The sequence below is a fragment of the Vicugna pacos genome, chromosome X, assembly GCF_048564905.1.
Source record: "Vicugna pacos chromosome X, VicPac4, whole genome shotgun sequence".
NCBI classification, from domain to species: Eukaryota; Metazoa; Chordata; class Mammalia; order Artiodactyla; family Camelidae; genus Vicugna; species Vicugna pacos.
Window position 1 is genome coordinate 36,291,662 of NC_133023.1, and position 27,714 is coordinate 36,319,375.

Below are 27,714 nucleotides of genomic sequence, written 5' to 3' on the forward strand. Positions count from 1 at the left end.
GACCAGAAAAAGTTGATATGTTCTTCATGCTAAGTTTCTGGGGAAAAGTTCAGGGGGTTCCATGAATAAAACTGAAGAGACTGGTCTGGGAAACTGAGATCTCAAGAAAATAAATTCAGTCCATTAACCTCTTGATTTTCCACTGGAGTGTTAACTCATTATTACTAAATGCTTATAAATTGCGAGGATAAGATTAGTTTACAAGAGGCTTGCTCTCACCATTATGAATTATCACACAGATTTTTAAGATGTAAGCTATTAAGATTATAACATATTTTAATTTCCCTTTATTCATGCATAGCAAATGGGGAAGGCGGGTCAACATTCCCTTGACATTCCAAGAATAGTGTTTTTAACTGATCAATGTTTTCATTTGGTTTTCTCTCAATCCTTAGGGGTAGACATTAACGTCAGGCTAAGTATGTTTAATTTTTTAAAGGTATAATACAAATTCCATAGTAACTTAATATCCAATAATATCCAAATTCTTTCAGTTCCCAAGGCTATTTTTAGGTCTTCAGGAAAACTGTAACTTTCCTCTTTCTCAGCCTTAAAAAAAAATTTTTTTTTTGGAGGGGAGGTACTTGGGTTTATTTATTTATTTATTTTTAATAGAGGTACTGGGGATTGAACCCAGGACCTTGTGCATGCTAAGCATGTGCTCTACCACTGAGCTATATCCTCTCCTACTTTCCCAGCTTTGATATGCCCCATTAAACGTTACTCTGGCTCACTGCACTCTTTTCCAGTCCATTCACCAGATTCAGCATCCAAGATCCTGAGAAGAGTGAGGTTCCTTTCCCCTGACAAGGGGAAGGGATGACCCCCCCTGACTGTGGAGAGTAGGAAGTCTGGGTTCTAGTTCCAAATCCAAGACTAAGTGTGTGACTTTGGGCAAGTTCCTGGGTTTCCACAGGCCTCCATTTGCTCACCTTTTTAGGGAGAGAGGAGGATGGAAGCTTTTGAATGACCCTCCCAGTGCCACTATTCTATGACTCTCTAATGTTCCAAGCACATTCTGCTTTTTTCCATGGGGGAAGTTTTGACAATAGACCATGAAATAGGATTTGAAGGGAATATTTTCTATGGCTTCCAGAGAATTTGGAAAATATGAGTCATAGAACTGCCCCCTCCAGGACTAAATTGGTAGTAAGGAAATAAAGATGGGAGTTTGGAGCATACAACTCTCAAAGCCAATTGTGTTTTCCAAGCCAGGAAGAGATATTTTAAGATTAGAAGTATTATTACCACTTTTTGATTAATGACATGAAAGAATAACTGTAAGTGTGACCAGCAGTTAATACTTTCATTATCAGTTAAGAATTATAACTATTTAACTTTAGGCATTAAATTTAATTCTTTTTTATGACAAAATTTCCCTTCACGTGATGGTCCAAATGCCCCTTTCACGTTTGCCTTGGGAATGTGGAGAACCTCTAATTTAATGGAGTGGCTGGCTCTGTCACCATGAAAGTTAAGATCAAGATCAAGGTTTAATAGTATTAGTTTTATTCTATTCCAAAGCCACAAATACAAATTTAACCCTGCTGGCTTTCTTTTAAAAAATGTGTGAAATCTATGCCAAAGAATGGAGAAAACCATCATTTCTACAGGAAAAGTAATTCACAGGTTGACTGTACCAACAGCAGGGCACACCATCATCTCTGCTGAACCAAGACAGCATGGTGTTGAGGTTGCCTTGGAAATGGGTTAGTGGTGAGGTCCCGGAAGTGGACATAGCACTATGCTAGCACCATAATGCTCAGGAGTACCATTGGCCTTGGATCACTGGACAGTCAATGGTGCAGAAACCATTGTTCATGAACTATTCTCCTTCAGATTCTTTCAGCTTCACTGATGGCTACTTATTCTCGTCTGAGACTAGTGCTTAAGGAAGCCAGAATGCATCAGATTTTGTGCTCATTCAGCAAGCTAAATTCTGAGACTAAAAGCCAAATTTCAGAAGCCCCCACCACCCTAGTATGTTGATTTCAAAAAAATGTTCCCATCATGCATTCTGAAACCCAATCTCCGTGTATTTCTGCATCCCCCCACACACCATAGGGGACGCATCATAGTAGGATGTTGAGTGGGAAAAAACAATCCTTACACAGTCAAAATTTTGAAGATACTCTCTTTTTATTTCAAAACATGGGAATAACTCAAAATTTGAGCCTCAAGGACCAAAATATATTGGAACCAAATGTTCAGAAGATGAGCCAGGCCGCCATTTTGGCAGCAAGCTTCACATGGAGGAGTGGATGTTAGAGAATGATGCTCACGACATGGCTAAAGCTATAGCACACCCACAAATAGATTCATACCCGGTTGTCTAATTTGCATGCATGAGTATAGTGCATTCTCCATGCCACTAGTACGTATATGCCTTTTTCAAAGTCAGTGCAGGATCTGTATTTGCGGAGGTCTTTAAAAGTCTGCTCCCTTACGAAATTCTACCATAATTTAGCTGAGAGAGTCTCAAGGTGACAAATTCTTTATGCCACTTTTACTTCCCCAGAGTCATTTCTGGATACTAATTACGGCTATCAGGAGTTCTGGTATTACACAGGAGAATCTGTTTGTTAGTTATTTTAATGTCAGTTAGCTGGCTGTGAGTAAATCTGGCTAAACATATCCACATGCTAGGTGCCTGGAATTTGAAATCGGTAACCTTTAGCATCAATGGCAACCTTAGACCAAATGACAAGATGAAAAAAAAAAAAAAGCCAGATGATGTCCCAGAAAAAATCGAGCTTTCCTGCTTCCCAAAGCAAATGCTTCCCTAAATCTGCACCAAACAGTGACAGCCTGACCCACTCTTGCATGGGGGACCACTTTTCCCAGTAACGCTGGATTGCTGGAACCCAAACAGCACTCATTGCCGAGGGGGAAGATGCCTGGATCCGAAAAAGAACCAAAAGAAATTATACCAGGGAAAGGAGATGGGAATGGAAAACAAGTTCCCAGAGTATCTCTGTCAACAAGCATGTAGAGTCTTTATTACTAGAATATGCAGAATCCCGTGGGAATTGCTACATCTTTTTTTTTTTCTTTAATTCTTCTCTTGCCAGTCCTTTCATGGCCGGTTGAACTGCCTCAGCGAGGGGGGAGGCTGTCCCATCCAGAAGCCACTCAACAGCTGGCCTCAGGAGCTGCACTCCTCACAGTGACAGGACAGGATGTACCGGTAAGTGGCGGTGAGTCGCATGCCCCCGGAGCAGCGCAGCCGCAGTGCCTTCAGCTTGGAGGTCTGGGGCCGGCAGCAGTGACAGGAGGAGCGGAAGGGCTGCTTGAGGACAGTGCTGAAGGAGACCAAGGGCTCGGAGCGTGACGCCTGGCTGCAGTGCCCCTCACACCTGGCCAGGAGTACCATCTGGGGAGAGAAAAGAAGCAGTTACCCCCACGGGGGAAGCCGAAACCTTAGCCAGGCTTCACAGCATCCTCTAAAAGGCTCAAACACTCCTTGCCAATTCCACCTGGATGAGACCAGTGGCTCTCCACCCTGGTCGCACGTCGGAACCACCTGGCAAACTTGCTTTTAAAATGTCAACATCCAGGCCCCATCTCAGACCAATTGAACTAAAACTCTTTGGAGTATAGCCCAGGCTTTTGTGGTTTTTGAAGCTCTTTAGGTGATGCTGAAGTGCACTGAGGGTTGAGGACCACTAGACGAGACCCACCACCACAATATGCAAGTAAAAACCAAAGAATAAAAGAAATTTCTTCGGACAGGTGGTAGTCTACCAGCAGTCCAGTGGTCTCAAACTGTAGAAAGTCACTCCAAATTGCAATCAGGGGGTAAATAAGAAATGACTACAGGAAAAAAAAAGGAATTTGTTATCTGCCAGGAATTATTAAAGAAAAGGAACATTGTTACTGAAGAAGGAAAAGAGGCTAACTTATGTGATACTGAAGAAGAAATATTCTGGGCACTACAACTTGAAACAAGAGACTGAAATAGAAACGATACCTTTTGGGCCCTGGAATCACACTTCTGGGCTTATACACTGAAGGAGCCTGAGATTTGCACAACGGCATTTTCAGCATCATTTAGGGCAAACGTTAGGATGCATTCATTCTGATCATCTCCATTTCCAAAGGTAGGTCAGGATGATAAATAAAGCTTGGGCTGCAGTAGGAGAGACTGTGTGTTCTTTATAGTGGCTCTTAATGTGGCTTTAGTAAACAGACTCCTTGAAGTTATTCCCAAAGCAATGGACATAAACACACACTCTATATTTTGCACATAGAATAAAAGGATGGAGCAGAGGCCGATTTATATGTCCCACACATAAATCCTGGTATCCTGGGAGTGGCAGTCATGGGCGGGATATGGTGAGCAGGTTGATTCATTAAACTATATAACCTTATATATTGGGGCACAGTAGGTGGGGGAAACCTCAGATTATTAGGCTGTTTATATGGGAGGGTCTTGCTTGGTGAATTTCATATTAAGTGATGGAGGAAAAAGTTGTGCTCTAATTCCATACCCCACAGTAAGACCAGACAAAGTCCAACCATTCAAATAAAAATTAAAAGATACATAAATAGGCATGAAATCTTTACCTCGTGGCATTTTAGGAATTAGCAGTTACTATTGAAACTCACCAGCTATTATCTCGGACATCATCCTGCAGGACAGAATTGAATACCTAAGAATTAAAAGAAAGAAATGGCCTGCCCATTTTCCAAAAGGAAGAGAAGATGACTTCCAGTAATTATAGATCATTAGCATCATTATCTGAGAAGATGTTGAGATGAATCTAACAATCTCTTAGCAACCGTCAAGAAAATATAAGATACTAGGACACAATTAGCAGGGCTTAGGGAAGAGTAAGTTGGACTAGACCTACTGATTTATTTTCTGAAAGATCACAGAGACAGGGAGAAAATGGCAGCTGGAAGCCATTTTGAAGTTCTTAAAGTCTGATTCTATCCTGCCTGCTCTCCACACTGATAGGGAAACAAACATGATCCGAAATAGGTTTTCAGAGATTATGCTACAGGTCTATATCACATGGGCCAGTCCTTGGTGACCATCCCATCCCTCTAATGAGAGAGACAGTTCTAGGTCTTCCCAGTCCCTTCTCTCCATCCCTGATAGTACATGAAAATAGCTCCTTGACATCTCTCTTCAGAATACTTTTCAATTTGCTCACCTCTAATCACCTATTAGGCGGATTAAGCAGTTAGTCAAAGAATCATCTCCCAAAATGGAGTCCTTAGAGATCCAGTTTGAGTCTGAATGGATATAGCTAACCTGTGCCAACATACTTAATTCAGAAGGGCAAAGACATGGTGGTGCATCGTACCCAAATGATACACACACAGGTGAACCGAATGCAGACCTCGAATGACCAGGCAACTAGCACTGTCTATAATGTGACCAAGTCAGCAATCTAGGGCCATTTGTAGAAGAACTAACCCACTTGTGATTTCACTAAAAGTCTTCAAGGTCTCAAGCTCCATCTTTAGCTCATTCTGAAGGATAAGAACTCCAGCACTCAGGGTGGGGGTGGGTATAGCTCAGTGGTAAAGCACATGCTTAGCATTCACAAGGTCCTGGGTTCAATCCCTAGTACCTCCATTTTTAAAAATAATAAATAAGAAAATAAACAAATAAATACGTTAGCCTAAAAAAAAGAATTAACTTAAAAAAAAAAAGCTCTAGCACTGAAGACTCTGGGGCCATCTCCAATGGGTCCCCCTTTCTCAGGAGCTAGACTTTCTGGGCAAGGAAAATGCACAGACATGTACAATAAACACCTTCAGTGGCTGCCCACAGCCTTCAGAATAAAATCCAAAATCCTGAGCAGACATTAAGCCTCTCCATGACCTGGTTTTCACCAGGTCTTTTCCAATCTTACTGTTGGGAAGTAACTGTTCTCATCACCCTCTCTTTATTTGGATCAAGCTTAATTACTTAGGAGTCGATGGAACTGCCCTGAATTTCCCTGCCTCTTGTCTTTGCTCACGTCTTTCCTCTCTCACGAATGCCCTTTTCTCCTGGCTGGACTTAATGAAATTCCCAACTATCCTCCATTGCCGAATTCAAATGCCCTTTCCTCAAAGAAGAGACTATGAAGCAATTTATCTGGCCCTTGACATTCTCAACATATATGCAAATCCTCTCTCTGGGAGAGTCCTAGCACAGTTGACCCTTGAACAACGCTGAGGGTCAAGGGCTCCATCCTTCTACATATTCTGAAATCTGCATGTAATTTATACTCGGCTGTCCCAACCAACCACAGGTCGTGCAGTACTGTAATATTTACAATTGAAAAAAATCCACATATAAGTGGACTCACACAGTTCAAAGCCATGTGTTCAAAGGTCAATTATATATAGAGCCCATCTCAAAGCTAGAAACTATATCAAACTGTGGCCCTGTTTGGTGTATGTGTGTTGAAGGGGTAAAGCAGGGAGTTTGGAAGATAAGATCTGTAAATGAGTGACATTAAGGAATAGAAGGGGTTCTACTCTTGATATTCACATTTTAGTCTCTGCCATGCCTCACCTGTGTTACAGATTTAATGAACAGCTTCTGACCTGTTCCAGACCAGAACTTCTCAAACTGTAATGTGTGTATAAATCAGCGGAAGCTCTTGTTAAAATGCAGATAGTGCTCAAGTAGTTCTTGGCGAAGCCAGAGATTTTGCATTTCTCCTAAGATTCTGGTTGATACCACACAAGTTTGACCTATCTCTTATGGGCTTCTTGGGACACATCATCAAACTTAAGCAGAGCTGAATCTTGTAAGAGTCATGGCAGTCCTAAATATCTCTTCCACTGTCGAGACCCTCGCCCAGCTCCATCCTCCAGTGATTTCAGGACTCCTAGGGACTCCCGGCAATTCACTGGACGGTACCACACACTTTCTAACTCCTTAGCCAGTTCACCCTTCAGTTTAATAAACCTTTGAAACTTTCAAATATCAGCTCACCTGCCAAAACACACTGGCCCCCAGTTTACGGTCAATGTACATTCCTCACACGTGGGTGACTTGGCTGTATTTTATTAACATTGCACTGCACTTAACTGCTCTTAATGGAGAGCATCCACACTGCTCTGTTATCAGATCAAGAAATGAACTTTTTTGGACAAAGAACCCACGTGGAGCCACACCATTAGAAGAGTGGGTTCAATAGGTGATTATTGTTCACATGACCTTCCATGACTTCTCACGGTTCAGGTGGGTGACAGACACGTTATCTGCTTTGGGTCCAGTTTAATTTTTGCTGTCTCATGTTTCCCCAAACAAGTAGCTTGATGCTAGAAAGCTAAGCAACTTCTCCAGGAACCCCCTTTGGATCCCCCCAACCTTGGAGTCACTTGGCTCCAGTCGGATGTGAAATCAAGTTCCTTCTAACATGAACATAGCTGCCGGGTCCAGAATATTTGCCCAAGGATAGGCTCCTTCGTGTTCTAATCCGATTTCCATGTGCTGAGGCTAAAAGAAGTGAGAGGACCTTGGGCAATAATAAAAGAATAGTAAGGATGATGATATATAACACGTATTGAACATTTACTAGGCTCCAGGCACTGAGCCAAGCCCTTCATAGGCAACTTAATACTTGACAACGGTTTCAAAAGGTAAACTCTCCCCACTTTCCAAATTAAGAAATTAAAAGGCAGAAGATAAGTTACCAGCCTGGAATCACATAGCTATACCATAAAGGGCCAGAATTCTGAACCAAGACAGTCTGGTTTCTGAGCACTCTCTCCTAACCGCGGTGCTACATTGTTAAGCCATGAAAGTCAGCCTTTCGAGCCCTTGATTTCCCTAAGATGCTAATGTCGGTCATGGGCAAGTTCAGGCTACACTGGGAGGGTTGTAGCCAGTTGTGATTCCTGGGTCCAGACCAAGGATTACACCCAGAGACCTCAGCCTCCCGCTCTCTTTGGTGACCTACCACAGTTCTTAGACAGTTTTGTCTTTGCTGCAATACACAACCGTCTTCCAAGTGAGAGAAAACCCAAACACAGCTGGTTCTCATCATCCCTTGTTGAAAGACTCACCATCTCCAAAGCCGCTTTCCTCTCCTGTGATGTGGAGCCCTGTGAAGTCCTGGCTCAGGCCATGGTCTCCATCAAAATCGGAATAAAGACCCACCTGTCCCATCCTAGAATAGAGTTTTGGCTATTTTATCTCAGCTGAGTGAGAAATATACTCTGCCTTTTTCTCAGCATTGAACATTGTGTATCCCTTATTCCGTGACATCCCTTAAATCACCTCTTTCTCCTCAGGAACAGGATTCGCCTCTGCTTCTCCCATGCCTCACCTCACCAGTATCCTCAATAAATGACAGTTCAGTTCATCTCCAGAGACCCAGATCAACCCCTGAAGGGTCTGTGCCAGGCTGAGGGCATCTGCAAAATGGCAACCAGGGGAATGAAGCAGTCGGGGGAGGAGGTGAGAGCTCCAATAAGGTGGATGGGAACTCTGCAAACCCCAACTGGAATCTGGTCCCTTCACTCTGGTCACAACTCAAACTGACATGAAGAGGCTTTTGCACACAGAATGCTTCCCTTCCCTCTCTCCTCCACTTACTTTGTAAGCCCCATGAGGGCCAAAACGTAGTCTGTGTTTTCTTTGACTTTTGTGCCTCAAGTCCTAGCTCAGTGCCTGCATTAGTAGGCATTCAGTATAAATGTGTTCCTTTCTAAAAAATCAAGTCATATCTGCCAGGTAGCCAATTGGGTTATAAACTCAATATTACCGACCTCCACCCCCGTCATTTCTCCTATGAAGCTATGAGCTTCAGGGGCAGCACCAGGAGATGGCTTGGGGGGTCCTAAACACCCTCTCCCAACTCCAAGGCTTGGCCCATGGCATGACAGATCCCCTTTCCTCAAGGAATTTCCCCACATTTTGTCCCCCAGGACCCTCCTCCTCCTCCTTTGTGGTCCCCCTTTGGGATCCCCACCTGTTCCTGTGGCCCTGCAGAGTTCAGGCAACCACATACCTTGGTTCCCCTCTCCTGGCTCGGGGGCCACCATCTCCCACTCCTCACCCAACTCAGACTTCACAAGCCCGCCCTGCCGGTTCAGTGTCCCAGCCTCGGTCCTCTGAAAGCCCGTCCCTGGCCCAAGTCCAGAACACACCACTTCTGGTCCCTTCTTCCACTCACCTGGGAAGGGAGGTCAGACAGCAGGGTCTGTTTCTCTTTGCTTTGACCTCTCCACCCCGCCCCGAGCATCCAGCACAGTGGCTTACACTTACTTTGCCCTTCTGCATGCTCCCAACCCCTGCCAGGTTTCTGTGTTTAACAAGAACCGCAGTGAGGTTCATTTTCCTAATCCTTTAAGGCTATAGGAGATCCCAATAGTTATTGAGGTTTCAGTGGTGACTGAAATAGAAAAGTAAGTCTAAACACCTGTCCAGTTTATAACTTCATCGTCAAGATCATACTATCATTTAAGTCAGACAAAGACAAATACATATGACATCAGTTATATGTGGAATCTAAAAAAAAAAAAAAGATACAAATGAACTTACTTACAAACCAGAAATAGTCTCACAGACATAGAAAAAAAAAGCTATGGTTACCAAAGGGGAAAGGGTTTGGGGGAGGGATAAATTAGGAATTTGGGATTAACAGATATACACACTACTATATATAAAATAGATGAACAACGAGGACCCACTGTAGAGCACAGGGAAGTATATTCAATATCTTGTAATAACCTATAATGAAAAAGAATCTGAAAAAAAATCTATATGTATAACTGAATCACTGTGCTGTACACCTGAAACTAAGACAACATTGCAAATCAGCTATACATCAATAAAAATTAAAAATAGAAAAAGATCATCCTATCATTTATTAATGCCTATTATATGCCAGAGAGCTCTTTTGTTTGCTCTTCTACCTTTACTAAAAATTTCAGGGGAGATTATCAACGAAGCTGCCACTCCTAGCATCTTATGTACCCAATCCTATGAAGTGTTGCCATTGAAAACTGGGCACATCTTAATGTCTGGCCACACTGACCTCCTTAGTACTAAGGACCACTGCGACCAGTCTTTTCTGCCTGACTCCATCTCAACCCTTTCCTGAATTGCTGGATGATGGGTGACAGGACCCCAGGGCTGGCCAGCTGCAAGTTCAGAGCTAGGGGAAACAGACAATCTCATGGAAGGCTCCCAGGAAAACTTTCACTATTATTTCTATTTTCTGCAAAGGTTGCTGAGTAGAAATCGTTATTTTCAGCCGGCCAGAAGTTGAGCCTGGGCTTCGAAATAGTGGTTCCTACATTCTATTTGCATTCCTCCAATAGGAAGAGCCAAGTGGAAGATGAATGAATTGAAAGATGAATGCTCCAAGGCAGACACTGCCACTTCCGGGCTAAACGATGTTGAGGAATCTACTTAATACTTCCTTCAGGTTTCAGTTTTCCTTATCGGTAAGATGGGAATTATAATGCCCTCCATCACAGGATTGGCAGCAATGATTAGATCATATAGTATGAGGTGCCTGACACATATTAGGTGTCTAAGCACATGCTCTTCCTTCCCTGAGCCTGGATCACACGTTCCCCGAAGCCAGACACTGGATAAACGGGAGTCGGGTAGCATTAACAATCGACAGGCAAACAGTAGGCATCGTCTAGAAAATAATGGCCTTTGAACATCATGTTAAGGGGAAATTTTTTGCCTAGAGGAAAAATCTACCCTAGTCTCCTCTTTTGAAAAACCTCCATGGGTTATTGTTGAGACACAGGCTAATTGTTTTATCCCAACTCTGTAAAGATGTACAATTTCGTTAAATGAGACCCGTTAGAGAGAAGACCGGCCTGAGTCTGTGAGAATGAAGAATTATAGAATATCTCAAAATGAGAAACAGTTCTCGTTCCTGGATGCATAGAGAAAATCTAATCCAGAAAAGATCTGGGTAGTTGAGATTCTGCCAGGCATATTTTATGGCCAGGGAAGAAAAGTTTATAATTACAAGCACCATGTACGCAAAACTATTGCTATATTCGGGATAGTTTGGGATGTTTGAAAACAGATTGTTCCCATGAAATTACAAACATCTCTTTGCAATCACAATTTTGTGCTATTTATCACGGTATTCTGGAAGAAACAGAGGTGAACAAAGGTAGACTAAAGTCTGTTTCTAGGATTCGTTGTCAAGCACTGTGAGTTTGTTGGGTTCGAGTTAATGATATCTCTTATTTGACCTTTCCTTAATTGATGTGATCATTGCTAAGGCGCTGCTCCATCCTTTTGCCGAATCTTTTCAGATTTTTTTTTTCGTTTTTACAGATGCTCCAATTTTTCTGTTCATCACATTGACACATTGCTCTCTGTAGGGGGAGCAGAAGAGAAGCTAATAATTGCTCCAGTCAGCCTTGCTCAGACCTACATTTTCTGAGCAATCACAGTTGTAAAAGCATGTCCTATCTTTCTTCTCAATTTGTTTTAGTTATTTTTTTTCTAAGAAGGGATTGCAGTCTTGCAAAAATGTATCTTTTTTTTTTTTTCAGTTCTGCAAGTACAAACAAAGAGCCAGGAAGTTTCGGTTAAAGTGATTGACCCCAAATTCTGATTCCCCTAAACTAAAAGAAGCCATAATCATTGAGCTATAATCAGAGGAATTACGGAAATTTTAAAGGCGGACGGAAGTCATGTTTTTAAATGGAAGGGAGAAACATTAATTTCTATGGTCTCAATTCTAGTGGTTGATATTACCAGAACTTCATAATTATACTGGTAATTTAAAAAATACTTGCCATATGAGAATGTTTAAGTGGTTTTAGTCTCAAGACTGAGAGTGAAAAAATCTCTGAGGTCGGGTTAAACAAATTCTTATTTGCCAAATGTGGGCAAATTTCATTTATGTGACTGGGAGCAGTGACAGTCTCCCTACTATGTGCCTCCCTTCTGGGTGGTCCATGTGGCTGGCCACTCTCGGCGGCCTTTGAAGCATGGCATTCCTTCATACACCCTGTCTCAACCCTGAGACATCATTTTCCTATGCCAGGAATGTACAACCTATTCCAAATCAGAATGACTTGGATAATCAAGGTAAAACTGATCAATTATCAAGTTGTCATTTATCTTTTGAAGTCATTTTGACATAAACATGGCAGGTAGAGAAAGGCATGGACCACAAGGCTGGTGACCAACTATTTTGCCAGGAAACTCTTAGAAGAGTACGTTTCATTGCTCAGTCATATTTCTTGGATTCCCTTCCACTTGCAGACTCCACTTTTCTTTCTTGAAAAAGGCCACTACCGCTTATAAATCTCACAGCCCGCAATGAAACACATCCCTCTCACCTTGTGTCTAGCACCAGTTTGATCGTGAGAACCTTCCAGCCTTTCCTATTGATTTCGAGCAGCCGGAAAAGAGAGAAGCTGGCTGGTGTGCCCCACGGTCAATTAGGCGGTTTTACTGACAAAAGTTCAAAGCCTGGTGGGAAACCCTAAAGGCATGATTCTCTGCAGGGCTGGCCATATACCTCAGGTTTGGGCTGCGATCAGAGTTCTCCATCCCCCTGACAAAGGAATATGGCCTCTCTCCTGTTTCTGGAAGTAATGCTACTCTGGCAGAGATCTTGATCTTACCTTTGAGCTACACTTGTACAACGGATGGCTGATAGAATCGACGTAGTGGTGCCTCATGCAGCGTCGAGGGTCGGAGTCCATCATGAATGAGCTGTCTGCTTTGCTGTCCGTATCTCCCATCAGCGCCAGCAGGGATAGCATAGAAAAGGATGCCGCTAGTACATGATTTCTCATTGTTGTAAGGGAAAACTTCTCAAGAGAAACAGCAGAGGGAGGCAGAGGACTAAAAATTGGAAATGCCTTCGCCTCCTAGGATCCAGTTCCTTTCAAGGAAAGGGCAGGATCCGGTTGGAGCTTTCTGGTTGTCATTGTCCTTTGTATGACGGAGTTTGGTCTTACTCTTCGCACTTGCCATCCATCATCCCAGTATCTGCTGCACAGCTGGAATGAAAACAGAAATCATTTTCCCCAGAGACACCCGGAAAAAAGAATGGAACCCAGGAGGTATCGAGTAGAATCTTTCCATGTCATTTTGAGTGGCGAATATTGGTTTCTGCAGTGTCATTAGCATAAGTTGTCATCCAGTTCATGCTCCACCCCCCCAACCATAGCTTATGGTGCATATTTATAATCATTTAGAGGTGGACACAATGGTTTCATGGAAGCACATGTTGACTTTAATTGCTGGAGTCTGTGTTCCTAGGAGCAAGGATAGTTTGAACCCATAGTAAAGATTAAACATGTGGTTCTGGCCACAGTGTAACTGATTTGGGTGGTCTCATCCTTATCCCTGGCTGTTGGGGGCGGGAGGGTCTATTTGGCTTCTCAGTAAGCTTACAGGGCTACAGAGGAGGCAAGTCAACACTAAACGAACACAAGCCACGTCCCACAGGAAGGAAGTACATTTCCCAAGTCCAAGTCCAACCCACCCGTCCACCTAGTTTTCCCCTTCTGCACTCCAGGCTCATCCTGTTTGAAGCCCCATGCCTCCCAGAATCCATGACAAACTGCATCTGAAATACACATTCTGTTAACTGGCTTCCAGTATGGTTAAGGCAACACATGTGTATTTGCTAACAGACCCACGCATTTCTGAAGAGCCTTTGTAAAGCCCCAGCACATGGTATAATTTGAAAAAGTAAGTGGTTGTTGGAACAGAGACTTATCATTAAAGTGGGACCATGCCATACCTGAAATTTGCTTTGTTCTTTTAAACATATACCTCTTGGAGAAAGGACTTGAGTCCAGAGATCTCGTCAAATCACCTCCCTAACCACCTTCCCCACCAGGCATGACCACCATGATCGCACAGGAAGACAGAGAGCATCAAAAATATTTTCAACCGTGTAGGAAAATTGGGGGACTCCATTACATCTAAAACAAAAGGAACATGATACTTAAAGGTACAGAAAAACTTTCAAAGATATTTCAGATTAAAGTGTGATTATTTTGCTTCCTAGTACAACTTTAAAAAAAAAAAAAACTTCCTACTCAGGGACAGTCTGAATACAGAGGACAAAGCGTTGATAAGATGAAGATTAGACATTCAAGTCCATATAAGTCAATGAGTTGCTCTAATAGAGTGACCCCAGCCCCCCTTAACATCAGTTAGCTGTCTCGCGAGTGTCGGGCAAGGGATCCCAAGTGGAAGAGGGTGTGTGACGTAGGGCTGTTTCAGAGCAGAGCATCCCTGGCAATGGCAAAACCTAAGCATGTGTGTTGCAGGGAAGTCTTATAAATTGCAGGGAGGGCAGGGAACAGTATAACGAGGGGAGGGGACCCACTTGGACTCTAGCACTGCCATTAATTAGCTGGGGGACCTTGTACAGGTCATTTAAACTGTTCCAGCCCCAGTCTCCTCATCTGATGAGTAGAGGGGTTGGAAAGAAACAGTGTCTGCAGCCCCCTCGTGCTCTAAAATGCCAATGTTTTAGATCCTTATGGATCCAGGTACCACCATCCCCATAGGTAGGAGATAATCCCAAAGTCGAGGAGACTATATTTTCATACAACTTTGCACTACTTTCCCTCACATGTCTGCTCATGGCAACAGCTCACGAAAATCGATCAAATCTGAGCCTAAAGCCCCAAATCAGCAAAGGATGTAGAAGAGCATTTTTGTTTTCTGTTCAGCTATGTATCCTAGGTTTTCCGATGCACACAACCCTGAAACCCAGCAAGACTTCAGCCCAAAGAGCCAGTGCTTTCTTGGGTTCCATGTTGAGAGGCTGCAGTTTTACTGACCATTTCCTGGTTTCAATATGACTATATTTTCCCCAGTGGTTATCTGTCTCTTTGAAGCCTTAATTAGTCTCAGGAAAAGAATTTATTAGATTTCTCCTTTCACCACTCCAGTCGACAGATATTTCCCCCAGGAGCCAATGGCAAAGGGATGAAGGGAAACAGCAGACATTCCAGTCCTGACCCTCCCTCCCCACTGCCGGCAACTTCTTTTCAGAGCCACGGTCGGTGGGGGGTATGGGTAAATGAGCAAAGCAAATGAAAGGAAAGCATGCATATAGCACAATGGTCAAAACAAACAACATCATCAACAGGAAAACCCTTTCTATGTGTCTATATGGTTGTACGTGTCGGCATTTGCATCTTCTCCCAAGAAAAAGAAACATAAATGAAGATGGGCACCATTGCTTATCAGAGAGAAATGAAAATTAAAGTACTTTGAGGTACTTTGTGCAACCAGTCAACCTGACACAAATTCCAAAGTCCGATCGTGCACCCTGTTGGCAGGGCTGTGGGAAAACAGGTTCATGTTGGAGAGAGTGCAGTGAAAAGTGGTGCAAATTCCGTAGAAGCCAATTTGGCAACAGCTATTCAAATTGAAAACGCGTATGATTTAGATGCAGTAATTTCACTTCTGAGAACTAGGCTCCATGGGAGATCACACAAGCATATGGTTATTCACTACAGCACTAGTTGTCACAGCATCAACTTGGAAACAGCACAAGATATCCATCGGTCGGGGACTGATTAAATCTACAACATTCATGCAATGGAATACCACGCAACTCTGTGAGGAAGGATGCAGAAACTATTTTGATTTGTGTTAAAACAAGGAGGGACAAGAATATGTATTTGTGTTAATTTGTATTTACATGGAAAAGCTCTGAATGGATACTCAAGAAACTATACAGTTAGTTACCTGTGGGAGTTGGAGGACAGATATGGGAGAAAGACCTTTCACTGTATACCTTTTAAAAATTCGTAGATGTTTGAACTTGTGAATGTATGACCAATTCAAAATTTCATTAAAAAAATAATACCTTCTCTCTTCAAAGCTTGGCTTAAAAATAGTAATTCAGTTAATAGATGTTTAATGTTTGTACCAGTTTGAGCATTTTAATAGTATATGCTTTTATCCTTCATAAATATGGGAAGATATGCTTGTGTCTTGGTCAAATAGTCCTCCAGGTGGACCATTTTGTTCTTGTGCACTACTGCCACCTAGTAGCAAAATTCTGAATTGCAAGCACATTTGAAAACTGGTTTTTCCTGAAAGGTGAATAAAATACTTTCGCAAGCAAATGTTATGAAGTTAATACTGATAAAGAGGTAGTTAGTGTCACACAAAATGAAACTTTAATATCTGATTTTCTCTTTAGGGATAATAAGCTGAACCCAGAAGTAGTAATAAAGATAAAGTATAAAAGAATGACAGAAGAAATATTGCTTCAGCACTAATAAGAAATAGATTTTTCATTTCAACACACTCATAAAGCTGGATGTTTTTTGTTCAGTTGTTATATTAAACTCTGAAATGAGAATGCAAGCGACCATGTAAATACGGCATAGAACTCACAGACCCTCAAGACACGAAGGCATGATCCTTGCAAGATAACACTGGAATTAATGCCTTAAGCTTTCAAATGGAATGAACCAACACTGCGTGCTGAAGAAGACATAAATATAATGCTCAAGAAAAAAGTGATGTTAAGTCAAGTTGCCTTAGCATTGTGTTGGTCAGGATGTGCGCAGCAGAGAGCCCGGGGAAGCAGTCACAAAGAGGAAAATCAGGAATGGAGGAAGTTGACATCACTTCGAGATCCCCGTTTAAAGGCAGCCTACGGGTATCTACGTCTGCCTTGCAGGAGCTTCTGTCACTGTTCTCAAAACGAAATTTATTCTAATTTGCTTTCATTTTTTAAAAAGCCACATAGCATCAAAATCAAATGCTGCCTCTCAAAACTTGGAACATCAGCCCAGCTAGTGATGGACTGAAGCAGAAAAGCAACTCTCTTGCTGAACTCAATAGCCCCAGGCTGCTCCGTGTGCTGAGGACAGTCTCTGAGACATGGACTTGGCCGATGTACAGAGCCCACATTCTAATAGCTCCAATGTGGAGCCTCTGCCGGCAGGAGAGGCACGTAGGCTGGCGTGCCCGTCTTTGGAGCTACCCTCCAAACGATACCAGTGGAAAAGAACAACTGGTGCCCAGATTTCCCCACCTGTCATCCTCAGCGAAATAATATAGCAGAGCTTACAGTGGGCCCAGCCTCCTGGGTGAGAGATGGTGTCGTGTCCACAGATCAGCTCACTCTTGGGCTGACCTTCTGCCTGGCAAAGGGAAAAGTGCTGCTTTCACACAAGTGATTCCAGCAACAGGCTAAGACACGTGGCATGTGCCAAGAGTGGCCTTATCCTTGCTCTGCTTGCCAGGCAGGGGAGGGCGGTGCTCGGTATTAGTACATCACCCCCTGCCCCAGTCCCGGGCTGTTTTCAGTACAATACATACAGGTATTACCCCACCCCTCCCTCTGCCATGGCTTCTTTCTACAAATATCCACTTCACACATATTCAATGAGCACCTACTATGTGTCTCCTTTTGCTCTAGCAGATAAGCAATAACGGCCAGGGGGAAAAAAAAGGTCTAGTTTAGTTCCCTCTCCCAGCTCACTGCATCCACAAGCAAAGTGTCTCAGCCTGTTGTCCGCCTGGGTGATTTTGAGGACACACTGGTGAACTCCCTTAGCATCTAATTCATAGGCAACAACCATTGCATCATTTCTAAGAAGATCAAGTTAAGCAAATCAAATATAATGACTTTGGAATGACGTCAGGGTGACAGACAGAATTATTTGTTATTTACTGTAATTTAGAACAATCATATCAGGCGTGGGTAAAGTAAAGATGGCAGAACACAGAGCCTCTCTCCAAGGATTTGCAAAAACAAACAAAACAACAACATCAAAAACCCCCAGAGACTTAAAGGTGGAAGAAAGCTTGCCCCTAGATAACACTTCACACTAAGATTAGAAAAGCAAGAAAATCGAAGTCTAATCAGAGAGTGTGAAATGCTAAGTAGCTCCTTCACAGGAACTTAAAGAATTCCAACTGGATCTAGTCCACGAGATGCCTGGGAGAATAAGTCAGACGCCTCTTCCCAAGGCACTTAATTTATAAACTGTAAACAGCATGTTGAATTTTATAAAGCATCCCGTGCACACAATGAATGGTTTTTGATATTATTTCTGTCTGGCAGTACATCAGAAGCAGCCAAGAAGCCAAGCCTGGGCTGACCAGAGGCAGCGGTCCTGACTGTGAACACTGTCAGCCCTCCAGCCTGCGCCCCCCCCCCTCCAGGTATCTCCAAGGATGGGCAGACACAAGGTCAGTGGGGAGGGAGCTGCTCCGAGGTGGGGGAGTGCAGGAGGCAAAGCCTGCCCTCATAGTGCCATCTGAGGAGAAAAATGACACCCTTGTAATTTAATAACAGTTCTCCAGTCTGGGATAGTCTGTCTTCTCCCAGCCTGCATTTACTAGGCGAGTGTGGCCAAACTCAGCAGTGACAGTGATGGAGCAAGAAAAGAGATGGGGGAAGCAAAAGGGAAGGAGAAGTGTAGTCTGGGAAAGGAACAATAAATCACAAGCCTGGGATAAAGAGGGCTGTGAAAAAGAAGGACTGGGAATAGAAGTAATTTCTGGCCACCTGTCAAGTGGCCCCACCTGTGTGTGTGTCCTTGGCTTGAATAGTTGTAGTGTCTGGGGAGGGACTGGTGTGGGAGGACTGGACCTTGAGACTGACTGGAACTTAAAATTCTGATCTTTCAGGAAATCCAGAGGAACTGCTCATTGTTATCCAAACACCCACTTATCTACAGTTTTCATCGCTTCCTCCCCAAACCCATTTCTAGCCTCTGTTGTTAGCGTCCCGGTATTTTGCACCCATTTGTCAGAAATATTGGATCACTATTCTACAACCTTCTGGAACTGGAGGAGCATTTTACTGCTGTCTGCTCTGGTGACAGGAAGGCGGCTCCACGGAGCTGCAAGCTCTGAGCCCTATGTTCCTGTCCTTGGCTGTGCCATCTTGAGCAAGTCACTTGCCTTCTCTGAGACTCAGTTTTCTCATCCACAAAATGAACGGATTGGTCTAGATGGTTCTATGGGTCTACCCACTTCTAACATTCACTCACTCTACCCATGCTTCTCAGAGTACACACCTGCTTCAGGGCTATCTATTCCCCAAAGAAATACTACGAAAAGAGTTCCTGTCTTACTCAAGAAGTTAACAATTACAGAAAAGTCCAAACAAGTTCTAATGTGGTGCCTGAGCCAGAATTTGAAGACCAAGCTATAGGAATCTGTCCCTTGAGGAGGCTGTATTGGTGCCCTGAAATAAAAATAGCCCTTAATAACCACTTAACTTGGTGTTTGAATGTACTAATATGGTTTATAAATTAATAACGTTTTGTTAATAACAGGATGCAGTTAGCAAGGATATTTAACTAGTTCCTATTTCCTTAAAACCGTCTTAAAATGTATAGTGTTTCTTTACAGTTTCCACCAAATGGACAGAGGAGAAAGGCTAAACCATGGTAGAATAAAACTTCTTTCATTTGATGATGACGATGACACAGACTTGGGTCTAAAAGAACTGCCCATTGGGTATGGCTCTTGGATCCTGTGCTGGGCTTCTAGGGGCTTCTATAGTTTCTATGGAAGGACTCCTGAGTTCTTAATGGCTGACATCACTAACTGACTTTCAGAGAACAAAACTTATATAAATTGCAAATGACCAAGTCTGATTACCCAGGTGTCAAGCAGCAGGATACGGCTGAAGTCTCTTCCTCTGGGGGTTTGGATTATTTCTATAAACCTACCACTTCACTAAAAGCTGTGACTGATACAGTGATGAGCTGTCAGAGGACGCTTACGGGTGACCTATCTGCGGCACCAAAAATCAACAGTAGTCCTAAACATGGAGTCCCCTTCCATCCTTTCATCATTAGAGAATAAAACTAGAGAAAGAGGAAGCCACAAAAGAAGTCACAGAAGGGAAGGAAGAAGGATTATCTTTCTGTTTAAAATCTGCCACTGCCCTTTGAAATAGCACAATCTAGAAAGGGAAGGGTCCCTTCAGTTCATCCACTCTCTCCTAGGAAGGGGCTTTCATGTGAAGAATGAGACACACTCTACTATTCACCTTGTGTAAGACCCTTTGGACAGAAAGCAGGACAGTTCGGAGATACCCACCCCAGGGGACGCAGTCTCGCCAAAACATGCACTTACCCTCTTCCCGTGGAAAAGAAAAGGTGCCCAGGTGTCCTGGGGACCCTGGTGCTGATTTCATTTGACACTGCCTCTGCTGGCTGTGGTGTGGCCTTAGGAGAAGGGAGGTGACCAACGTTAGCTCAGGGTGCAAGCTCCCTTTTACCCTGGAGCCAAATGAGTATGTTGGTTTTTCTTCAAAGTGTCCAGCAAAGTGTTTCCAAAGCTGTATTTGAATCTCCTCACCCGCAAGAACGTTTTGGAATGGTGGGTAGTAATCTCACCTAACAGCTGTAGATCCCTTAGTTAGAAATGGGGCATAAACCATAGGCGCAACTCCGTCTTTCCATTCCCCATCCAATTTGCCTTTTTCTGCCCAATGGTGGGACTTGAACACTGAATTCAATCCTGTTGCCATCCAGAAGGAACACTTGTGGACACAGACTCATGTCAAAGGGGCACGGTTAGAAGAAGATCACAGAAAAAGGAATCGAGTTGTTACAGGAGACCTGGTGATCCAAAGACATAGCTCAAATATGTGCGGCTTAAGTAAAGCAAAATCCAGGCAGAAAAACAAAAGCCCGCTAAATTCAGTGTTATTAGTAATATATTATAATAATGATTATAATATAATTATACTAACATATAATATTAGTATAATATAATATATTAGTAATTATATTAGTAATATATTATGAATAACTCCGAACTTAGTGGGCTTTTGGTTTCCTGTCTGGATTTTGCTTTGCTTAAACCATGCACACTCAAGCTACGTCTTTGGATCACCAGTTCTCCTGTAATAATTCGATTCTGTCACTTTTGGATTTCCAACCTCCAAGAAAAAGTCAAATTCTGAAAAGAAGTAATTTCCCATAATTAGGGGAAAATCACAGAAATGTATTAAGTCCTTAAATATTGCCTGGCGCCATAAAGAAAAATCGCACTTTGATTAATTTCTTTGACTCTTCACATCCATATGGGGAATGGGTGTGCCTACATTTTCTTAGAGTTAAGGAAGGGGGATATTGTTTCACTGGAAGAATTGACTTCCTTTTCTTATGTCAAGTAAAGGAGGCAACCTCAGAGTTCAAACCCCTCTTCCTGGGAGGGAGTAGGTGAAATTAAGGGAAGCTTCCCTTTCTGAAATTGTGCTATTTGCAAATTTCCAGTGGCAGATTTTGAACATCAAAAATAATCCTTCTTCCTTCTCTTTTGTTCCTTCTCCCATGGCCTGCTCTGTTCCTACTTGTATTCCCTATTGATGGAAGGATGGGAGGGAACTCCGTCTTTAGCGCTATTGTTGGTTGGTGGCACTGCGGAAGGGTCAGCCCTGAGCATTTTCTGACAGTTCATCAGCTTTCTTGAATGTATTAACCTGTTGCCCTTTCATTTTTAAAGGATATTGCAATTGGTTGGATCACAGTTTAAAAGAAAAAACTGGGACTGAGCCAGGCCTTGGAGGAGAGAAAAGAGTATGAAAAAGTCTTCGCTTTTGTCAAAAAACAAAAAGAAAAACATATCTACTGCAAATCTGATAGAACTGAGTTGAAAGCTATAGTCCATGTTCACGTGCCGATTTGGACATCAGGGTGAAATGGACTCTAACGGGATGAATTCCTGATTCTAAGCAGAAGGGATAAATTGCCCATTCTTTGAATTTTCTGAGTCAGCAGTCTTTCTAACAAAAAAAGAGTTGTCCCAGATTCTGCACCCCATCCAGGGTGTTAGGCCCTGACTATTGAAAATGGGTCTGGGGGTGTGACTCTTAGCAGTATGTGCTCACCCGTTCAGACTCCGAGGAGGGGACAGTAAGCATGAATGGCACCAGGCAAACTATTACCAGACTCACGAGAAAAGAGCTTTGCAGATGTGAGAGCAGCTGGCACCAGGAAGAATGCCATCGGCAAGATCTTCCTCAGAAACCCAAATGTGTGGGTGTGTGAATTTGCAGCATGCAACCCGCATAGCCAAGCCAGCACTCACTGTGGTACCAGCCTCTCTCATCCCGCTGCACGCGTGGGCACGCGCACGCACACACACGCACACACACACACGGGGGTGGGGAGGGGGCTTCAGCAGGATTCCCCACCCTTTGTTTTCTCTTGGACTTAAACAGAGAAGTTTATGGTGGGCACTACCAGCTGGAATGTTGCCACTGGCAGGGGCAGACAGGAAAATAGGAATGCTCTTAATGTCCTCCCAAAGAAAACCTTTGATGGACAAAAGAGTGGTTGTATTTTTACCCTCTCCCTTCATGCTGCCAGGCGTCTTTAAATAGATCTTCTAGCCTGGGGACTTGTATGGAATAATTCATATTAAAACCCAAGAAGTGGCAGAGGAGGGGAGTTGGTTCTTTCTTCCCTTTCTTTTCTTTCCTTTCTTCCCCCTCCCCGACCCCACTTCTTGTCAAGTGAACAGGAAAAGACTCATTTTAATTCAGCTGCGTTAAAATTTTCCTTTTGGGTGTTTTTAATGAACTTGAGTTAATTTGGAAAAGACGACCTAATCCCCCAGGAAAAGAAAAGGAATAGGAAGCTGCATTGTCCGCTGCTCCTTAATACCTTTTGGTCCCAAGGACATGAGCAGCATCTCTGAAGGATGCTGCACAGAGGGGGTTGCATGAGGCTCTTAAATGGGAATGTCTAATTGAGAAGTCCAGTTCCTTCCATTTGCAACTCAGAAACCAATCTGTTGTTCTACTGTTTAAAGAAAAGTGGGGGGGGGGGAGAAAAAAAGAAAAAAGTCCTCCCCGTCTCCCCAGCCCCATGCATTTTTAGTTCAGCTCAGCCCAGGATCCATTTCTCCCCTCTCCCCCTCACGAAGTGGGTTTCATAAAGACACTCAGGCCTGCACAAACCAAATTAAAAGTCCCATCTCTCCTTCTTTCTCCTTGGGAAGGGAAGAACTGACCGAGCAAGGGGGCGGGGGAAGGCCCAAGGACCCAGGGAGCTTTGTTTCCAAGTCACTTGTCTCTCTCCCTGAAACAGAGAATCACCACATTTCTCTTAATGTAGGCCGGAGTGCATCCAGGCGTTCCCATAGCGCCCCCACCCCCAGCCCTGGGCCGGAGATGTGCGGGTCACTGTGATGGTATGCTTGTCCCCGCCAACCCGGGTCACTCCAGCCCTGCTCCCAGCCGCCTAAAGGGCAGCGAAGCCATGAGGCTGCTCCTCTCTGCGAGGGGGGTTCAGGCTCGGGCGCTCCAAGAAAGACCCCCCATCCTATCAGCCCGGCCGGCCGAGGCGCTGCCAAGAATGACATCCTGGGAATACTATGGAGATGGGGAGACCTCCTGGGCTCTTGTCCCCGGATGGAACAGGACCCAGGCTGCCTGGAAAACAGGCAGAGCAAAGAGCAGGCGCACAATGGAAGGAGCTCAGGCGAAGGGAGAAGGGGGCGGGGTGGGAGTGGCGGAGAGCAAAAGAAAAGAAAAGCCACATGCCACCCAGGAAGATTCCAGGGAGGGCGGGAGGAGGTGGTGGAGGAAGGACTTGCAGGAAACAAGTGCCTAGACATGGCACTGCCAGTCTAGCTAGATTCTTTTCGGAATTAGATTATGCGAAAGAAAGAGGGGAAATATATAGCCTGCCAGCTGTTCAAAGGCTTACAACCTTGCTTTTATTGTCTGGGTAAGTTGGTGAGGTGGGGCATCAGAGGAATTCCAAACATACCATCCCAGAGAAATTTTAATATGTTCCACAGTGTCATACACGAAGAGGAAATGACAGCTGATCACAGCCAGGGCCGGCCACAGCAATCTGGGCCTCGGAGCTCACCCACCCTCCCAGGGCCTAGCTTCCCTCCTCCTCTTTATCACTTCGCAGTCCTGCCACCTGCTGCCCCATCCCTTCTGCTCCCACTGGCTCGCCAGGGTGCCTGGACACAGTCGCCTTAGCTGACTGTCATGGGAAGAGGTGAGGATGGGCTCGAAGGCCACAGGCCAGGGAGCTGAGGGCTGGCTAGGGTGAGTCAGGCACCCCGGGGAGTCAGAGGCATTTTAATCCAACCATGGCAGATTAGCTGCTGATAAGGACCAAATCAAGGACTCTCGTGATGCTGTCTTCAGGGTTTTTTTTTTTTTCCTTCAGTAACCCACCCGAGTCAGACACCCCAAGACTAGATGATTTAAATGCAACTCTGTTTGTTAGTGGCTCTGATGGAGAATCGGGTTTGGGAAATGACTTTCGGCAACCTCTTCCCGGGGGCCCCTTGAATGGAGGCCAGGCCCAGAGGCCATTGGTTTCTGGATCCGGGGGTGGGACAAGTAAGTGGTGGGAGATGGTGACAGCGTCTTCCTCTGTGCATGTTTCTAATTCAATGACTCATCAAGTGGCCCTGATGGCAGCCGCTGAGTAGATGACTCACAGCCATCCCTGACAGAGACAGCACGTGGTCCTTTCCAAAGGGTGCTCAAGGGAGCAGGGAAAGAAGAAACTGTCTTTTCTCCAGGCTTCTCCTACCCAGGTGGGAAAGATCCGGGCTGTGCTAGCTGTGAGTGACGTGTCCCCAAGAGCCAGTGACACAGGTCTAAGGGGAACCCCTTAATCAGAAATGGAAAGAAAACCCATTGATAAGCGACAATCATTTCAAGTCAATCCAGGTCCCAGCAGTCATTTGAAACGGTTCTTTTTAACAAGGAACTCATTGATCAGTTTACCCATTGGCAGAGTCCATTTCAGTTCCAACATCTAACTGGAGATGGCATGTAGACTAAAAATCAGGACTAGCATAATTTATCCAAAGGACGGCGACATGAATAATTAACCAATAAGAATAATAGTATACCTGAATTGTGAGTCCTGAAAATACAGTAAAAATTGCCGACCACCATTGGCGGCTATAATTCCGAGAAACTCACCACATTTGTCAAGGGCTGAGGAAAATAAATGAGTTGGAAATTGTTAAATGTATTGAAAAATGATTTATTCTCCCCTTGACAGTGTCATTGGAACTCGAATTAAGATTGAAAACTCCACAGGCGTGTTTCCATCTGTGGGTGTCAGCTGTTTGGTACACAGTGGTCAAGAAGACCTGAGCCTTTTACCTGAACCAAATGTGTTTTAAAGTAAGTGATGCAAAACATTGCATTTTGTGCTCAGACCCTCTCACATAATGATCTGAATAATAGTTTAAGACAATTTTGTTTTCAGGCAGCCAAATGCTGCGTTTAACAGTAGTGGTTTCAAATTGTATAACCATAGAATCCATGGTATCTTTTCAGGCTTTCTCAAATAGTGACTATCCCAAAGTTGTAAATTAGCTCAATTCAAAAGTCCAATTTTCATTCAACAAGGTTCGTCAGGCTAGTTACTGGAGAAAATCAGAAAAAAGTACCTCCTAAACCACTTTCCCACTCCACAATGAAAACTGGTGGCTAGGACCCTGAATTTACTTTCAGAAGCCAGACTAGTGAGAAGAAAATGGGCAGATGGTTGCCTGTGGTCTACACACACAATTGAGAAGCATCTTGCAGTCCCCAATGTATTTGGTAGGCACCTCCAGCCAACTCCGCCTTTCAGGCATCTCTAAGTTTTCAAATGCGCCTGGTATATTTAATGTTACTTGTTGGAGCAATTTGCCAATGCCAGCACCTTGGAATTAAAATACACTAATAACAGAAACGAAGAGACATGTTTCATAGCAACCGTATCTGCTATTGATGATTGTTACAAAGCAGAGAACGTGGGACTCCCAACTTGCCCAATAGCTTCCTTTCCCGCACCTGAATCTCAGCAGAGACCAGGCAGGTTAACCTCGGCTCCTCGATTACAATGAGCCTCAGTTACAGGGCGTTCTGAGTCATTAACATTCTGTACACAGTCAAACTTCCCGTTCCCCAAGAAAGAGTTATGCCCAGGCCTCCTACAGCCCAATTGTTCATTTAAAGAGAGAACTTGTATTCAGGAGTTTGAAAGAACCCCCCGACTATTCCTCAGGTGTTTGTAGAAGCCATTCCTACAGGTCCTGGTCCCTGTGCATCCTTTCCCGGTCACTGCTTGGACAGGGGAGCATCGGTCGGGCTGCAGAGACAAGCTGACTACTAAAAATAACCCTTTGCAATAAGGCCAAGTCAAACAGCATGCATTTCCTCGGACTTTTTGCCCAATCAAAATCCTATAGTAAACCCATCCTCCTCTCTCCCCAGCGCTCCTGACCGCATTTATGGAAGTGGAGTCCTTGCACGTTGGGAGAAGAGTGCAAAGGAACCGGATTCCTGCAAAGCGTGACACAGAAAGCTAGAAATAAATGTTGCCTATTGTTTGAAGTCATTCTAAGCACTCCGGCAGAGCCCTGGCAGGCGATCAGCAGCATACAGAAGTAGTAATAAAAGTAAACAGTGCGCTTTTAAACTCGAAGGCTTGCCCGCGTTAATAGTGCCCCCACTGTAGCAGGGATGAGGGCGGTGGGAAAGATACCGGGGCTCCATGAATCCATGTCGGCGAGTAGCTGCTTCTCATTCTCCTTGCACCGGGTCAAATATAAGAACCATTACAAAGTTACATCTAACTACGCAGAGAGTTTGAAAATCAAATCTCTTTCAGTCAAACCAAAAGAGATTTTCCAGCCGCTCTGCGAGGCTCCCCTGCTCTGTCACAGACTTCAAAGACCCGTTCATTTAAAAAAACACAATGCTAGCAAGCTACAGATTAATGCAAATTAAATTAATGCAAATTTAAGTGGTATTTAAAGGTTGTCTCTTTGTCTGCGAGGAGGATGAAATGCTCGGTTTGGAAAGAAGTAATTTCCTAGGCAAGCCGTCAGCGCTGTTTTCCTTGCTTACCTTGGGGGAAACGCAGGGCTCCCTTCTCCCCAGACTTTTCTGAGAGCTAGAAAGAGGTCCTGTTACTTCCAAATGCTTTTGTTCTTCTGTCCCTCTGTCACATGGCTTGCCTTTTATATTTGCAACACACAAAAGTTAGGACTGTTGTTTAAGCGACACAGGGAGAGAGAGAGAGAGGGAGAGAGAGAGGGAGAGAATGTCAAATGGAAAAGTGCCATTGCAGTCATATATCAATCAGGCGTGCGGCCGCAGCAGCGCACTAGCAAATGGGAATGCCACGGAAATGTGAGGCGCTCGTTATCGGGGACTCACAGCCGCTGCCCACCGCTCGGCTCCCTTCCACGGAGCATCTTACGATGGGAACAGCAGAGAAGAACAAGGGCAAGGAAGTTCCCCCCCCCCCCGCCCCCACCCTCCGCCCCGCGCCACTTCTTGTTCTGCTTTCTTTCTTTTCTTTCTTTCTTTCTTTCTTCTTTCTTTCTTTCTTTTTTTTTTTTTTTGGTGTTTTGAAAATAATAATAAGGGGCTAAGCAATATAGGGGATTTAATTCTTTGGCAAGCATGTGGCTGCCATAAAGAGGTGCCGTCCGCAGGAAAGACAAGAGAGTTTCGGAAATACAAAGACAGAGCGGCATTCTGTTTAACGATGCAGCAGCTGACCGGGATGAAGTTGAAATTCTAAGTAAGACAGTGGGGAGAAACATGGAAATCAGAACTACTTCTCAGGCTATGCTGTTGAAGCAAGTGCAAAGACGCTGCCCTGTTTTATCACGATGTGTGTGGGTGGTGAGAGTTCTTTTCTGAGTTGTTCATCCATTAAATGATTTCTCGCAGCCTACCCATGATGAAATGCACAATGGTACTTTAATAAGCGCCTTCTTTGGCATCATTTAGAATAAAACTCTAGATGGAT

The 27,714-nt window shown here is 44.0% G+C and overlaps 1 protein-coding gene across 1 annotated transcript; it reads right to left on the reverse strand.

Annotated features, from left to right (window-relative positions):
• Positions 1–2,119: 2,119 nt before the first annotated feature.
• Positions 2,120–27,063, reverse strand: NDP (norrin cystine knot growth factor NDP). The gene is made up of 3 exons (XM_006213399.4): positions 26,802–27,063; positions 12,574–12,954; positions 2,120–3,373 (listed from the first exon to the last, which is right to left on the reverse strand). The coding sequence occupies exons 2-3, from the start codon at positions 12,745–12,747 to the stop codon at positions 3,146–3,148; spliced, it is 402 nt and encodes a 133-aa protein (XP_006213461.1). The 5' UTR covers positions 12,748–12,954; positions 26,802–27,063; the 3' UTR covers positions 2,120–3,145.
• Between the last annotated feature and the right edge of the window lie 651 nt (positions 27,064–27,714).